Below are 16,009 nucleotides of genomic sequence, written 5' to 3' on the forward strand. Positions count from 1 at the left end.
TCTTGCAGATAGAAGGTTGGTGTGCTTTCCTGGTTAGCCTCATAGGATGAGCAAGATGTAAATCACTAAGAGCTTTGGAAATACTTGCACTGGAAAGCAACTAGAAGGCAAGGTAGTGTATAATGCATTCCAGCGTGACAAGTTCAGCCTCCCTCGCAAAGCTGTATAAATTGCATTTCTGTACACAATCTATTTTGGTGATATTGGCATGAGGATTTACTTTGCTTACATGTTGACTAGAAGTTCAGTCCTGCACGGGGAGCTGCAGGCAGTATTTGTTAGTATGTAGAACATCTCTTTGCATCTGATGAGAAGAAAAATTGCGCAATGATTCTGTTCCACATCCTCTGCTACATTTTGCAGATTCTGGACACATTTTTGAGTCACTGTATAAGAGATAAGCAGATGAGTTGTGGAAGGTGCCGAATTTCGCAGTAATATTTGTCCTAGATGCTGATTGCTGCAAGATGGTCAAATATTTTTGCTGACCAGAGCAGTATCAATTCTTGCACAATAACTGCTGCTGGGTACAGTAATGGAGAAAGATAATAATTTGCTAACTATGTCGCACTTCCTGCTTGAAAATGTCGCACTGGACTCACTTATACAGGTTACTTTTGTTCTAGTTTTTACAGTTCCACTTATCCCTGCTGTAAAGCTACTTTAAGATAAAAGCGGTGTAAATGGAGGGTCAGATGGCCTCTCCGTTTTGAACATTACGTCGTCTTCTCAGTAAGAGTGGCAATGGGCCCTATGCCCATCCCCACCCAGAGGCACCCAAGAGAGAACACTAAAATGCATCCTTGCTACCTTTCACAAACCTATTTTTCATCTAAAATTCAGCAGAACTGTAATTTACCATGAGCTGCATACGCAGCCTGTACTTCTCAGTTTTTTGTTGAGCCTGTACCAGTAACGACCCAGTGGGAAATAAAGTGAATGGGCTGCGCCGCTCGATGCGGCCCGTCGTGTCCCCGCGCGCGGTGCCCGGGTGTCCATCCCGCAGCAGCGCGGCCGGAGAGGGCAGGGCTTTACTGCCCACCCTGCTGAGCGCGGGAGAGAGCCGGCAGCCTTTGTTCTACCCCCGGCCAGACCCCGAGATCTCTAACGAGAGATCTGACACCTCAGTTTTCCTGCTCGCCGTGTGGCCACCGGCTGGGCTCCGGGGGTGTTGTTTAGCAGACGGTTGTGCGGAGGGGGCGGGGGGGTAAGCCGGCGCTCCGAGCTCGCCGCGTGCAGCGGCGGGCGCTGCCGGCGCCCGGCAGAGTCTGACCCCGCGCCCACCCGCGCACCCACCCGCGGGCCGCTCCCCAGCCTGCCCCCGCTTGGCACCTTCACCCCCGGCCGCGCCGCCTCCCTTCTCCGCCCGCTGCCGAAGCGGAGCGGGGTGCGCGGGGGCCGCCCTGCCCCGGAGGGGTCCCCGTGAGGGACCGGGCGCCGCCGGGGGAGGCGGCCAGGCGCGGTGGCCCGCCGGAGGCGAGGCGGGTCTCGCCCCCCTCCGCGTCCCGCCACGCCGCGGCGAAGGGGCCGCCCCCAGCCCCAGCCCCGGCGGCCGAGGTGGGCTCCCGCGCCGCCGCCGCCCCCCGTCCGCGGCGAGGCGGGCCGGCGGGGCCGGGGGCGGGGGGGAGCGGCGGCTGCACGGCGGCGAGGTGGCTCGGCAGCCCTCCCGGAGGAGCCCGGCCCACCTCTCCCGTAGCGGCACCCCCTCCTCCCCGCCCCGAAAGAGGAACTCCCCGCCCGCGCAGCAGCCCGGCCGCGGCGGAGGGAGAAGCGGCGGCGGCGGCAGCGGCAGCGGCGCGCCCGGCCCCTCCGCGCAGCATGGCGCAGCACTGCCCGCCGCCCGCCGCCGCCGCCGCCGCCTGAGGCGCCCCGCGGCGCCGAGCCGAGCCCGCGCCCATGGCGGCGCCGCCGCCCGCCCTCAGCTGGGCGCTGCCCCTGCTGGCGGCGCTGGCGGGCGCCGGCGGCCCCCAGAGCTTCGAGCTGCCGGGGGCCCCCATCGACAACATCGAGGTGAGCGGCAGCGGCGTGCTGGTGGCGGGCGGCAGCTGCCTCTACGAGCTGCGGCCCGAGCTGCGGCCCCGCCGCCGCGTCGTGCCGGCGGCGGCGGGGCAGGGCTGCGGGGAGCCCCCCGGGGTGCGCAGCAACCTGCTGCTGCCCTACGAGGAGGCCGGCGGGAAGGGCGTGCTGCTGGCGGGCTGGACCCAGAAGGACGGCACCTGCGAGGTGTGGGAGCGGCCGGCCTACCGGCAGCGCTTTAACCGCAGCGAGGTGGTCAGCTGCCTGCCCGACGGCTCCACCGCCGGCGTCGTCTTCCAGCTGGCCGGCGCCTGGTACCTGGCCGTGGCGGCCACCTACTCGGCCAGCGACCCCAAGAAACGCCTGGGCTGCGAGCCCTCCCAGTCGGATGAGACGACCGTCATCACGGTGCGCAGCATGGACAACCTGGAGTCCAAGGAGGAGCTGGGCATCATCAAGCGCAAGCAGGAGCCTTTGCACTTTGTTGACGCGCTCCAGTGGGGGGATCACCTCTTCTTTCCCTACTACACGTTGAAGGCCAGGTTGGGCAACAACATGGAGCCACCGAGCATGGCTGTCCTGCACCAGCTGCACCCCTCAGAGGGTGGCCTTACTTTGCAAGGGCACGTGTATTTGGACTGCGGGTGCAGGAGCCTCATCGTTTCCTCCAGCCTCGTCCGCCAGGGCGAGCGGGGCTGGTGGGTGGGTGTTTTCAACCACAGCCACAGTGCCAAGGCCTGGAACGCCACCGCCGTCTGCATCTTCGAGATGGAGGAGATGAAGGAGCAAGCCTGTGCATCCACGCACTTCATCATGAACGGGAAGAGCTGTGTAAGTCTGGGCATCGTTTTGCTAAGCTTTCCTCCTGCACACCGTTGTTGACGCTGTTGTTGTTGTGGCTGGTGTTGCTGTGCATGACTTATGGGGTGTCCCTGACCTGAAGGCACATGAAGTTCATCGGGAACTTCAGAGCTGCGCCAGGCTTTGCGCATCAGCCCTGGCTCCATCAGCCCTGATGATTTCTCCAGCACTTTCTGTTTCTAAAAAGCTGATCCCTTAGCAGATCCTGCAGTGTCCTTCCCACCTACCTCTCGGGAAAGACGTGTCTGAGGGGACAGCTGAGGGCATCCTGGGTCAGGCCTGAGTCTCAGGCTCCTCACTCAGGGCACCCTTTTCTGCCAAGGATTAGTTGAACTTCATTGTATTTTCCATACAACCTAGATAAAGCATCTCCTATCTTATTCTGTGCATTCACATCTCATGTCATTGCAGCTACAACAGAACTGAAAAAAAGCCCATCAAATTGACTCCTGTGCACCGGGCTGTGTGCGTGGTTATCCCCATTGCTTACTAGTTATTTATGGTTGCTTGTTTGGTGGTAGGTGTTTCCCAAACCTCCCAGGATTGGCCTTGCTCGAGAGGGCTCACAGCCACCCCCCCAAACCCGTATGTGCAGCAGACAGCAATATGTTTTTGTTGTTGCAGTGGTTACATTTTCACAGGCAGTGGTATCCCATGGAGATCCCCTGGTCACCTACTTCTGTAACACTCTCTCTTCAGCTCCTTCCTCCTTTTGAGGGTGAGCTGGGCACATGGAGGGCAGGATGGGCAAGGCTACCAGCTTTGCTGTGGCCTTGGTAGCTAGTAAAGAAATGAACTAAAAATGAAATTCAAGAAGCTTAAAATGTAACTCAGGTGAAGAAGGTGTTTTTGCAAAGCCCATCCATGCTTTCAAGTCACACTCAAGAAGTGTTTTCAGAACTGTGGCAAAAGGAACAACACTGAAAGTATCAGGGAGAACTATAGGGGATCAAGCAAGCCACTGTAAAGCAAGGCCTGGCCTTTTTCAGTTCCCTCACCATCCAGGGACTTTGCAGCTTAACCCCTGAATCCTTGCTGTGTTACTTTGGGAGTTTGTTGGAAGCTCCTTGAAAGAAGTGCGGTAGATTTACTGTTGCTTCTTGGCTTCCCAAATCGAGCCTGTAGCAGAGTGCAGTGCCGAGATTCTTCCAAATCCAAACTACAGGAGGGCACATCTGATTCAGTCTGCTCATCTCCCTGTTGAGCTGCAAGACTATTGCCAGTGTTAGAGGATGTAGTTATGAATGAGAACCCCGTATGTGGGTGAAACAACTGTGCTGAAGTAAATAGAGAAACTCTCGCAACGGAGCTGGAGCCAATCTTCTGATTTCCAGTGCCAGTTTGTAGCTTACTGCATGATTACTGTGCTCTCACAAGGCAAACTTGATGAATGAATTTGAAATTTCATCCTCATCCCAACATACCTATTTGCTAGTTGGATTTTTAATTTGTATTCTTTGTTCCTAATTACTTGTGGAGTTTCTTTGTGAGGTGCTTTCTGAGCCTGCAAAACAAGACAAAAAAAAAAAAAAAAAGAAACCTCCCTGGGCAGCAGATCCTTTATAAACACTTTCCAAAGCCACTTTCCATGCTAGAAATTCCAGAAGAGTCTCATGGATTTCATAGAGTGACATAATGCAGGTAAGGTGAGGCAGTCTGACCGGTGTTCCTCTCAATCCCCCGTCCCCATTGCCTCCCAGTGCCTGAATATGAAAAATCAACGATCCACTTGTTTAAGGGTTGGTCAGATTCCAGTCAGACTCTTGTGACTCCAAAGTTACTTTCATGTGCTGAAAGGCTCATCCCTCCTGGAAATGTATGTAAATTTGGGTACAATGCTGAAGAATTCCCAACTTTAAAAATGATTAAAAGGATTGTTTGCTTAACATTATGTCCCTAACTATGGTGATGTTATTACTCATGATATTTTGGCACAATAACTACAGTTTACCACTGATAGGAAAGTGGTATTTTAATATTTTGTGAGATAGCAGGACATCTGGGTCTTGTTTAGTAATATGACCTGTAACATTACATGGCTAATTAGGCTCCTTTTTTTAGCTAATTATATGTGCTTATGGTGTATAAACATAGAAATAAATGCAAGTAGTTCAGCTTTAATATTTTTTTTTGTACTACAGAAGGTTAGGCTATGCTGTTGCAGAGTAGGTTTGGAGATGACAGGCCCATATGTTGCTGCTTCTGGGTTGTTTTAGACCGGATCCTTCTACTGTCTCTCACCAAATCATGGGAGTCCCTGCAAGTGTGGAACATGCACTTCTTGGACACAGAAGTGCGCAGGCTTCAGAACTGGCAGGAAGATGGTGCTCAGCGTGTCCCTCAGCGCGCAGCTTGTAGGAGAAGGATGTGCAATAGCTAGCAGTGACTCTGGCCAGAAAGGAGTGCCTTGTAGCACGGAGCTGTCACAAGTGCATTGTAGTACAATGTGTGGGAATGGCAGCAAGCAACAGTACTTAGCATCTGCTTTAAAGTCCAGTCTTTTAAAGACACTGTTGGTACTGAGCAAATGAATGTGTTGCAGTGTTATGGTTGCCTGGAGTGCAAGACCTGTATGGTGTTTGTGGTGGGTGGACCATGCTGAACGTTAGCCTGACTTCTGCATTGCAGATTCCATGTGTTGTAGGGTGCTGTGGGTCTTAGTCCTCTTTGTTAGGTACACTTGAATTCTGGAGCTCAGGTGTGATGTTATGAGGTACATGGATCATGGACACAGTCTGTCAGTTTATGTAGGAATTGAAAATACAAATTTTTTTTCACTGCAGGAATACAATTTATAGTTAGAGTATATGTTAGGAAGTACTGGCAGTTTGTTCTCCTTCTGATCTTGTAATTCTTCAGATTTCTGTCGTTATTCTGATTACCTTTAGTCAAGACATCCTCTTACCTGTCTCCACTCACACAGCTGCTTGTATTGGCACTGTGTTGGCACTGTGCTTCTCAATAGTACACTGCAAGAGGGACTTAGCCCAAGGTATTTGTGGTCTTGAATTCCCTGCTATGCTACTGCTGCATGTTCTACTCTAAGCTCATTCCTGTAAGGTACCGAGCTTTCTGGCCCTAACCCAGTAAAGCACTTAGGGGCATATTTAACATTAGGCATATAAGCAGTCCCATCATCTTCATGCCCGTGCATTTAAAGTTAAGCATGAACTTGAGTACTTCACTGGATTGGAACCAAATTGCTCTGGATCCTGTAAGAACTCATTGTAGGTGTGTAACCTCTTTAGCCTCACATTGCTACTTAGGCCAACGCTGACATTTTCATTAAGTTTTAATGCTGGATTTGAGTCTTTGAAAATTAGTCATTTTTAAGATCCTTGCTTACCAGCTTTATCAAAAAGTATATGACTGCTACAAATTCTGTGGAGTCGCTGGCTATGACAACTAGTTTGTTCTGTTTTCGTTCTGTGCAGCAGTGTGCACAAAGCATTTTTTCCTAGTTGGATGTGTTTATTCTGGACACATATAATACTGGATTCGCAGAGACATGATACCTAACTAGCAAGAGGCAAGTGGTGTCATAGATGGAACTACTCTGAAAACATTTTGTAGTTTTATATTCAGCTTGTTTTCCTCTGATCCACCAGTCTCTTAGTTTTGATTATATCTACTTACATGTATTGTCAAGGTACATGCATTAATGGACTTGCTAGCATAACCTGCATGTACGTAAGAGTATCTTCTTCACAATTTCCTGAGTTAATAATTGTGAATTTGCCAAATCTCATTCTCCTTTTCTTTTCAGAAACCTGACTGAGCACTAACAAACATTTTTGGTGGATCACAATTATGAAATCAAAGCTCCTTAGCCAGTACATAGGAGGAATGCTGGAATTTGTCACAAACTTGCTCCAGTAGCTAGTGAGCTTTAAGAAGGCCTTTCCTTCTATTCTGCGGCTGAACAGGAGCTACTAGAATCTCAGATCTTCCTCTGAGATCCCAGGATCTTATGGATCACAGCCAAGCAGATGAGTTGGAGAAGTGCTCAAATTAGAGAACATCAGCAGGAGAGCTGTAGGGTGTCACCTAAACCACAGTGACAAATCTGGAAATTAGGTTTGCCATTGAAAAAAGTTGCATGGGAAGGAAAGGATTCTACAATTTTTTCAGGGAGAAAATCCAAAAAAGTGTTAGACATATACCTGTAAGACAGAGAGAAGTTGCCATAATTTATGTTAAGGTGTTTATTTTATGATGTGTAAAGGCTAAGTAGGTGTGATGGCTACTGAATGCTAAGCTATCTTGGTTGTTTTTTCATCTGCCATTTAATGCAAGTAAAGATATATAACAGTCTGTTCCTTGAATTTTTGCATTTTTCAGTGGGTGATAAATATGTGGGTTGGTATATGCCCCTTAATTTATCAAGCATCGTTTGGAATCCTAGGACAAATCTTAGCTGGTATAAGCTCTACTGAAATGAGATTTTGAAGTCAACAGTCACATCAGTTTAATCATGGCCATTAATTTACAGGAATGACATTTGAATTTGTGTTGTAACTAATTCCAAAATGATTCATGGTCTTTTATTTAAGGAAAGAATTACAGACTTCTAAATATCATTTGGTATCAAAATTGATCCTGTAATTAATTTGCTAGTAGTAAAGTCATCTCCTGTGTATTACCAGACTGCTAGTATTTCATCTGATGCTTGACAGATTTCTAGAGTGAATATTTCTATCCAGTTACAATGAATTTTCAGTTTAGCCCTGTTTGGTGTGGGAAGTAAGCCATAGGAGACTTGCAAACTCTTACATTGTCGGTAAGAAAAAGAATTGCTTTTAGTCATCTGGCTTCACCAGGTGTTTTTAGCGGAAACTTTGGAGAGCCTGGGGGCTCTTGAACAGAGGATTTGCTTCCTTGGGATTACAGAATTGTTCAGGTTGGAAGGAGGCCTCCTCAGAGGAGGAGGTCTCCAGTCCAGGCCCCTGCTCACAGCAGGGTCGGCTCTGAGATCAGATGAGGTTGCTCTGGTCTTTGTCCTGTCAGATCTTAAAACCTCCAGGGATGGAGACTAAACAAGTTCTCTGGACAACCTCTTCTGCTTAGTTGTCCTCATAGTGATGTTTTTAAATCTCCTGTCCACTAGAAACCTCCCCTGTTTCAGTTTGTGTCATTATCTCTGTTTCTCTGGCCCCTCTGAAATTGTCTCTTCTGTAGGCTGAACCAGCCAGTTCCCTCAGTCTTCTCTCATAGGGCAGGTGCTCCAGGCTCTGACCATCACAGTGGCCCACCACTGAACCCACTGATTAATCAAGACCAGTGCTGTACTGAGGGTCCCAGAACTGAGCACAGTATCCTAGACACAGTTGAACACATGCCAGATAAAGGAGAATAATCACTCGATCTGGCTATGCTGCTGTTGATATAGCCCAGGATACTGTTAACCTTCACTGCTGCCTGGATACACTGTTTAGCCTACTGCCCTCCAGGACCCTTGTGTCCTTTTCAGCAGAGCTGTTCCCCAGTCTGTACCATCACAGGGGGTTAGTCCATCCCAGGTGCAGAACTTTGCATTTGTCCTTGCTGAATTTCTTGGGATTCCTGTTGGCCCATTCCTACAGCCTATCTAGGTCCCTCTGAATGGCAGCCCTGCTCTCAAGCATGACAGCTCATTTTGATGTCATCCACAAGCTTAACCCAGAAGCTTACAGTGTCTTCTTCCAGGTCATTGATAAAGGTACTGAGCAGGACATGTCCCAGGATAGGTTCCCCGAGGAACTCCATCTGTAACTAGTGTCTAGGTAGAGTAAAAACCATTAGCCAATACTCTTTGAGCTTGATGATCAATCCAGTTTTTCCACCCACCCAGTAGTCTCCCTGTCTAAATTGTAACATCTCAACTTGGATACAAGGGTGCTGCGGGAAGTGGTGTCAAAAGCCTTGCTAAAGTCAATGACATCCACTGTTCTCCCCTCCTCCACAAACTGGGTCATTTCATCACAGAAGGCAATCAGGTTGGTCAGGCATGATTTACCCTTGGTTAATCCATGCTGGCTTTTCCCAGTCACTTTCTTCTTGTGCCTAGAAATGGCTTCCAAGAGGATTTGCTCCATGATTTTCCCAGGGAGAAAGTGAGATTGACCAATGTGTAGTTCCCCAGGTCATCCTTCTTGTCTTTTTTCGAAGATGGGTGCAATATTTGCCTTTATTCAGTTGTTGGAGACTTCCCCTCATCTCCACAACTTTTGAAATATGAGAGAATGGCCTCGCAGTGTCATCAGACAGTCTCTCAGCTTCTTCCTACAGATCCCATCTGGTTTCCTTGAGATTTCTGTAAGCTGAGATTTCTTAAGAGATGCCTGGCTTAATCCTCTTCCAGTACTGGTAGTTTCTCTCCTCTTTGAACTCTGTAGGTACAAAGGACCATAAGACATTGCCGGTGAAGTCAGAGCCTTATCTGCATCCACTGTCAGTAAATCACCTGACCTATTAATCAGCTGGCGTGCAGTTTCATTGTTTATTCTTTTGTTGCTCATGTGGTGGTAGAAGCTCTTCTTGTTGCCCATAACATTCCATGCCAGTTTCAACATCAGGTGAGCTTGGACTTTCCTAACACCATCCCTACACGTCCAGGTAGTTCCTCCTTAGTTGCTTGTTCCTGCTTCCACCTCCATACTGTTTTTCTGCATTGTTGTTCAATCATGACTTCTCTGCTTAACTAGGAGCCATCTGCTGATACATCTGTCTGTTTCCCTGAGTTTTGTGCTTGGAGGAGGTTGTCCTAAAAGACCTACTAGCTTTCGTGAGCTTCATTTTCCTTCAAAGCTGCCTCTCGGGGGGATCCCATTAACCAGTTCCCTGAACAAGCTGGAGCCTGCTCTTCAGCTCTGTGCTCTGCTGTTTTTTCCTCACTGCCCTCAGGATCCTCAACTCAGTTAATACTTACTATAGTGAAGGCTGCCATTGATTATCACATCTCCAGGCAGTTCTTCCTTGTTTGTGAGTCACAAATCCAGAAGAGCATCACGCTTCACTGACCCCGTAGGGTTAACAAAGCCTGGGGTCCCATCCCCTTCGCTTTGCCCCCAGAGCTCTGTAGTTCTGGTCTGCACTAGGCAATGTCTTTGGTGTTGATGTGGATGTGCAACAATGGGTAGTGATCCAAGGAATGGAAAGTCATTGTCAGTCTCTCTGCAACGTAATGGGTTGGGGCCCCTGAGAAAAAAAAAGAAACCTGTTGTAATAGCATGACGGTTTAGCAGTTTTTACAGGAGGGAGTCTCCAACCATGGTCACCCACCACTTTCTCTTGCTTTCTGCTAATACTCTGTTCAAGCTCAGCTGGTTTCAAAGCCTCCCTTAATGGAGCTTGTTCTCCCTCATTGGTTATTAGGACACTTTATGAATTCTGTAAACTCAGATCTGAGGGCGGAGAAGGAGTGTTTCTGATGCTGCAAGAAGTCACAAATTTCTAGCTTCCCCCATCTCAGGAATCTCCATCAACCTCTTGCTCAAGCATAGCCTCTGACTGTCCCTCATGCCTTGCATCATGAGGCTCGGAATCTTGCCTCTGCAAGGTCTCTGTGAAGACCCTCTCGTTTCCTGGTCATCCTCCCTGATTTTTTGCAGCCTGATTGCCTGGGATGGTTTGTCCACCTAGCATTGCTATGCAGTGCACAAATTAAAAAATCTCATGGAAATAAAATTTTGGAACAGTTCATCTCCTTATTCCTTAGCTCTAATAAGGGCTTGCTGCTTGTACCAGTTACCCTCTGATATAATAAAAATTGATGCAGGTGGTTGATGGGTGGTGAAGTTAAGAAAGAAGAATGAGATTCCAGATTTTTTTTCCCTCTAGGAAAAACATCTATGTATTGTGCCAGTGTTGACTATTGCTATATGCTTCGCACAAGTCTTGTGTCCTTTTGTATAGCTGCATCTGTTCATTCACTCTGATGCTCAAACGGTTTTTTTTTTACTTTTTGGCCAGCTGCAATATGATGAGTGCTGCGTGAGCTAAAAATGTTGCCCTTCCCTCTGAGGCACGCAATGTGAAATAATCAGAAGGAAATCAAGACAGAAAGTAGAAGTGTGAATATGGTTGCTGCAGCTGGAATCATGCAGAGATAAATCTGAAAATGAGATGCAAAATAGAAAATGAGTATAAATACCTTTCATGCCAATAACCAAACAGCATAGTGGGGTGAACTTAAAAGCAAAATGCAAGTTAATTAGGGAGATCTCTAGGTTTACCTATGCACTTGAAGATCTGGGGGGATTATAGAACAGAACAAAGGGTGGAACTGAAGAACTAAAAGAAAAGAAAAGTCTCCTAGAGTAGTATTGTCTTTTCTTTTGCTTTTCTTGTTTTTATATGACCCTGGAAATGTTACAGGATAGACAGATAGATGAACATGGAGATGAGTGGTTCTTCAAGTATAAAGGAAGTTTAGACTGTAAAAGCATTTTAAGGATGGATTTAGCTATGAAAGAAAAAGCTTGCGAAGGCCCTACAGTGCTGTAGCACCATTAGTCACAGTGGAAGAGGTAAAAGGGCTTGTTAAAAAAATAAATGCACATGGAAAAGGGACGATAGAAGGGTGAAAGCAGCAGCTGCACCCTGGAGAGAACGGGCAAGCTGGAGAAATAGGTTGCAAAAAAGAGAAGACAATTTTTGTTGTGACTGCCCACCATCTAAATTCCCCCTCTTATCTGTATTAGCTCAATGTTGCATTGACCCTTCCTCTAGCAAGCAGAGCAAGGGGAGGAGGCTTCCACACTTGTCAGTACTGGTTCTTCAGTCAGATGAGGAGGATGCACTGATATGACACTAGTTATTTTACTGGTATGTGGGTCAAAATAAAATCTGGCAGCAAAGCTTTTCAGAGACTGGGTGAGTCCTCTCCTCTTCTGTGATCTTATTGTACAGAGTCTGTGAGGAACCTAGGGTGGTTCATTTTCTTGCATTACTGCATGGTGCACTGCAGGAAAAAAAAAATCCTAATTCTGGTGGAAATGAAAGCCTGGAAGCTTCCTCTCCTCACTCCTCAGCCTGAGTGAAGGTTCATTGTGTGCACCAGTGCTGGAATTTCGTTACCCTCTGATCTAATAAAAAACTGAGTTAACTTCTTTTCACCTTAAAATGCTTGCAATCATTCCCTCCCCACCCCATAATCTAAAACAGACCTCCATGGTACTGCAGTCTCATGCCTAAGTGGGTTTTACTGAAGTTCTGTGCCAGTACATGACAGTTCCCGTGTCTTCCTGCTGCATGAAAAAAAAAATAGTATCTTTAAATATGAAAGTTAATCAAGTCTTCTTTTACTCCAAGTGGCTGTTCTTGCAAGCTAATTAAAATAATTCAGATGACTGAAGAAGATTTTAATTGATTTAGGATTGCAGTTCAGAAAAAATGTATTTCTATGTGGAAATGCTTTTTGGGTTTAAGCCAGCATCCTAGCATGCAAGAGACTTGAATTCAGCTGTTACTGTGTTATGGATTTGCTTCATAACTTTGAGAAATGCCTTCACCTTTCTACAAAATGTCAGTTTTAATGGTCCATTCTCACACTTTGTGTTGTGCATTAAAGCGAAATAGATTCCTGCACTCAGAGCGTTCCTGTAGGTTTAGGAATCCATCCTTGACCTGAGTTTCTGGGCTGACCTATGGGGCTTGTTCCCAAGGACCTGGTCCCACCTGAGCTCTTGCCCCCCACCTCTCCATGCCTGCTGCTCCTTTGTGCCAGCACTGGTGTCTGTGCAGCCACATGTTCATGTGATGAGGGGAATGACTCAAATGACAATTTAGGTAGGTAGGTAGATGGATTTACAGACCATTTTCTAGGCACATCATTTCCTTAACTAAGCTCACTGCAAAGCATTATACTACTAGAGGGGAAAGGGAGGTAATGCTTGGCTGTAATTGCACCTGTTTGGAGAGCAGGCGGGATCACACCTTTGGCAGTATCTGCCATGGAGATTGACTTAAGGCAATTACGGGACTGCAAAACTGAGTTACTGCTTGCTAGGGAGATATCTGGGCTTGTAGGTAGTTCAGGGCAGAGAACATCTCTCACCTTATTCTCACACATCAGGGTTTACTTTCAGCACTCGATTGTCTGCAGTTGGGGTTATTTGGTTTGGTTTTTCTTTCCGCAAGATACAGGGATTTCCTGCATGATGTTTTCTTTCATGAGCTGTTTACACGTGTTTGTCACTCAACTTCCTCCAACTTAGATGGAGAATTGTAGGTAACATGTTGATTTTAAAGTTCACACAGGTACATTTATGTTCTCCCTAACATGAACTTTACAGTGCTTTATCTCATTTTTGTATTTACGTAATACACAAGTCTCAACTTCCTGTAGTGTAAAGCAGGAAACCAGAAAGGGGAGGATGAAGAACCACATTTTTTTACACACACACACACACACTCACACACACAAAGGGGGTTGTGTGTTTGAAGTGCCTCCTTTCTCCAGAATACTTGCATGCCTTTAAAAGTGGCTGCTGAGTGTATCTGTAGCCTTTGTGGTAGGTGCAGCCAGGTGATGGCAAAGCATGTCTTCATTGAGAGGAACAGGCAATTCAGAATAAGCCCAGGGCATGATGTCCCAGGAAGGAGAAATTCTGTTGCAAAGTATCTTGTTGCTGTTAGACCAAATCTGTGTCCTACTAAAGTTAGTGATTTAGCTGCAGTAAATGTAATCTTTGTCACTGATGTGAACAGTTGCCATGTATAAAAAACTAGTTTCACATTTCACGTGCCATTTCCAATGATATGTTGCTCTGAAATTGTGTCAGAATTAAAGTGTTACCCAAGTATTGTCTAAAATTGAGTTCTCTGAGAATCTTTCCAGGGATTCTTATTTTTCTTAATGTTTTGCAGTATAGGTGAATGATTTTGTAATAGCTTTCTCTTATATCTGATTTTCAGGAGGCACAATCAATCAAGAAATTACCTACCTTGATTCACTCTGGATTAGTGGCTGTTTATGGCACAGTTGTTTTGAATCAGATAGTTCTCTTTCTGGGAACAGATGATGGACAGTTACTGAAGGTAAGCTGAATGTGGCAGTTCTTCCTTTATCCATCAGCTGCTGCTGTGTTCAAATGGGTAAATGTTTCCTGGTTTAGGCACTGTATTATAAACAGATATAATCCCCTGAATCTCTGTTGGTTTTTTGTTTATTTGTGAAGTAACTGCTGTATCATTACTTGGAGAACAAGATAACTTTCAAAAACAATTATGTACCCTGCTTAAAATTCATGGAAACATTTCATTAAACTGCTAATGCCCACAGTATCAATTTATGTACTGTGGAGTTCTCAGTTACTCTGTCTTTTGTTTCCTTCCTTGCTTTGATTTTCTAGTAGTAATATTAAATATTGTTAGATTTTGGAAGCATATTTATTTGTTTGTTAGCCTATCTGTGTGATGTGAATAGCTGTCTGTTAGAGAGAAAAGTCAAGATTCATTTTGCCTTAGCTTCTGAATAGTTGACCTATGCTAGCTTAAATCAATCACCTGGAAGTGAAAGTCATCTTATCTCATTATCAAACTTTTCAACCCTTCAGTCTTTTATGTTTCAGGTTTTTTCTGGGTTTTGCAAGAATGTGCATTTCCTGTCTACGCTGCAAAGGATGACTCTCATTTTTGGTTTTTATTAAGCAGGCAGTTGGAGAGGAATATAGCAGAGAGCTTGGAAAGTTTTTGCCCATTTGATTTCACTATGCTTTTGATAATGAAAAATGAAATTGTAGTCTTCCATGTCTCCTTAGCACAGTGGAGATCATGAACATATCTCCCTTGTTTAGTTATGTTTATGGAAAACCTTATATCAAGGTTGGTGTGCTTATTAAGTTGCAAAATAAAGTTTCTGTGGTGTCTGGTTCTCTTGAATTCTGTGCAAAGGGTGACAGAAAACTGTAGAGTTGGGCAAGGTAAGAAAAGGAATACCACCTCAGATGTGTGCTCACAAAGAAGCCACAAAGAAACTTGTATCCTAAGACAGTAGTCAGTAACTTGTGTAGGTTCCTTTTTACATTATGGGTGTCTGAATGTTAATTTGTTTTCTGAAGGCTAATACTTTCCTCTTCATTCATAGGAGTACTTAACACATGACTTTGGGATATAGGCATCTCTTCCACATTCAGTTTCTGCGTCAGTCAGGAAGATACTCGGTGGGAGAGATGTTTCATACACTAAACCAGTGCCAGATTCAGTGCAAAATGTATCTGACAGGGATTTTGTTGAAATTCTGTTCTGGCGGTCTTTATCTCTGCAGTGTGAGAACCAGTGCAGTAGGTGAATTGAATCAGGGCACAGTAAATCATCTCAGAAGCTCTGATGTAGGCTTTTATTTGGATTAGGCTTTTGTTTAAAGTGCTGACTGATCAATAAAAGGACTTGTGAATAATTTAATTTCATGTGTTTTAGGCTATTCTTAATGAGGATATGGAATCTAATTGCCCAGAGGTTTTATATGAAATTAAGGAAGAAACCTCCATTTTCCCCAAACTTCGACTTGATCCAGTAGATAATAACTACATCTATCTGTCCTCTGCCAATAAGGTAAGCACAATATTAAATAAAACAATAAAATAAACTGCTGCTTTAAGGATTTCTGCCAAGATTTTGTAAGTGAAGCATCAGTTTGGGTCAGAGTTAGACCTTAAATATGCAAACTGCAGTTACCAGCTTTACATTTAATATCTGGTTATGTTGTCTAAGTTTGGCCTGCACTTCTGCAGAGCTTGGAAGAGCTTCCACTGTCATGGTGCTGCCCACTTGCTATGATCCAGCAACACTCTTAATCCCATACTTATTTTATGTCATTCTGTTGAGAGAGTCTCTGTTTCTCTTTTTCCTGGAGGCATCATGGAGAATCAAGCTTGGAGATAGCAAACAAAACTTGTAGACTCTTTGGAGACTGACTTCCTCTGAATTAGCAATCCAGGTATTGATAGGCCAGGGTTTGCTAGTCAATTATGGAGTTTCTAATGTGGAGAAATCTCTTAATTTGAGAGATGGGTTTGAAGTCTTGGTTCTGCTGAAATCAGTCATAAAATTCTCATTGTCTTCAGTTAGGCATAGACTAAAAAAAAAACCCAAACAAAAACACAATCAGAAGTGATTAATGTGTATGCATAGTGAGGCTAAGAAGTTCAGC

The 16,009-nt window shown here is 45.7% G+C and overlaps 1 protein-coding gene across 1 annotated transcript in view; it reads left to right on the top strand.

Annotated features, from left to right (window-relative positions):
- Positions 1-1,896: 1,896 nt before the first annotated feature.
- Positions 1,897-16,009, top strand: part of PLXNC1 (plexin C1) — a 72,880-nt gene continuing 58,767 nt past the window's right edge. The window contains exons 1-3 of the mRNA XM_074870760.1: positions 1,897-2,847; positions 13,774-13,896; positions 15,277-15,411. Of these exons, the coding sequence (XP_074726861.1) occupies positions 1,897-2,847; positions 13,774-13,896; positions 15,277-15,411 (1,209 nt within the window). The remainder of the gene's footprint in view (positions 2,848-13,773; positions 13,897-15,276; positions 15,412-16,009) is intronic.

The sequence above is a fragment of the Strix uralensis genome, chromosome 5 (genome assembly GCF_047716275.1).
Source record: "Strix uralensis isolate ZFMK-TIS-50842 chromosome 5, bStrUra1, whole genome shotgun sequence".
Classification (NCBI taxonomy): Eukaryota; Metazoa; Chordata; class Aves; order Strigiformes; family Strigidae; genus Strix; species Strix uralensis.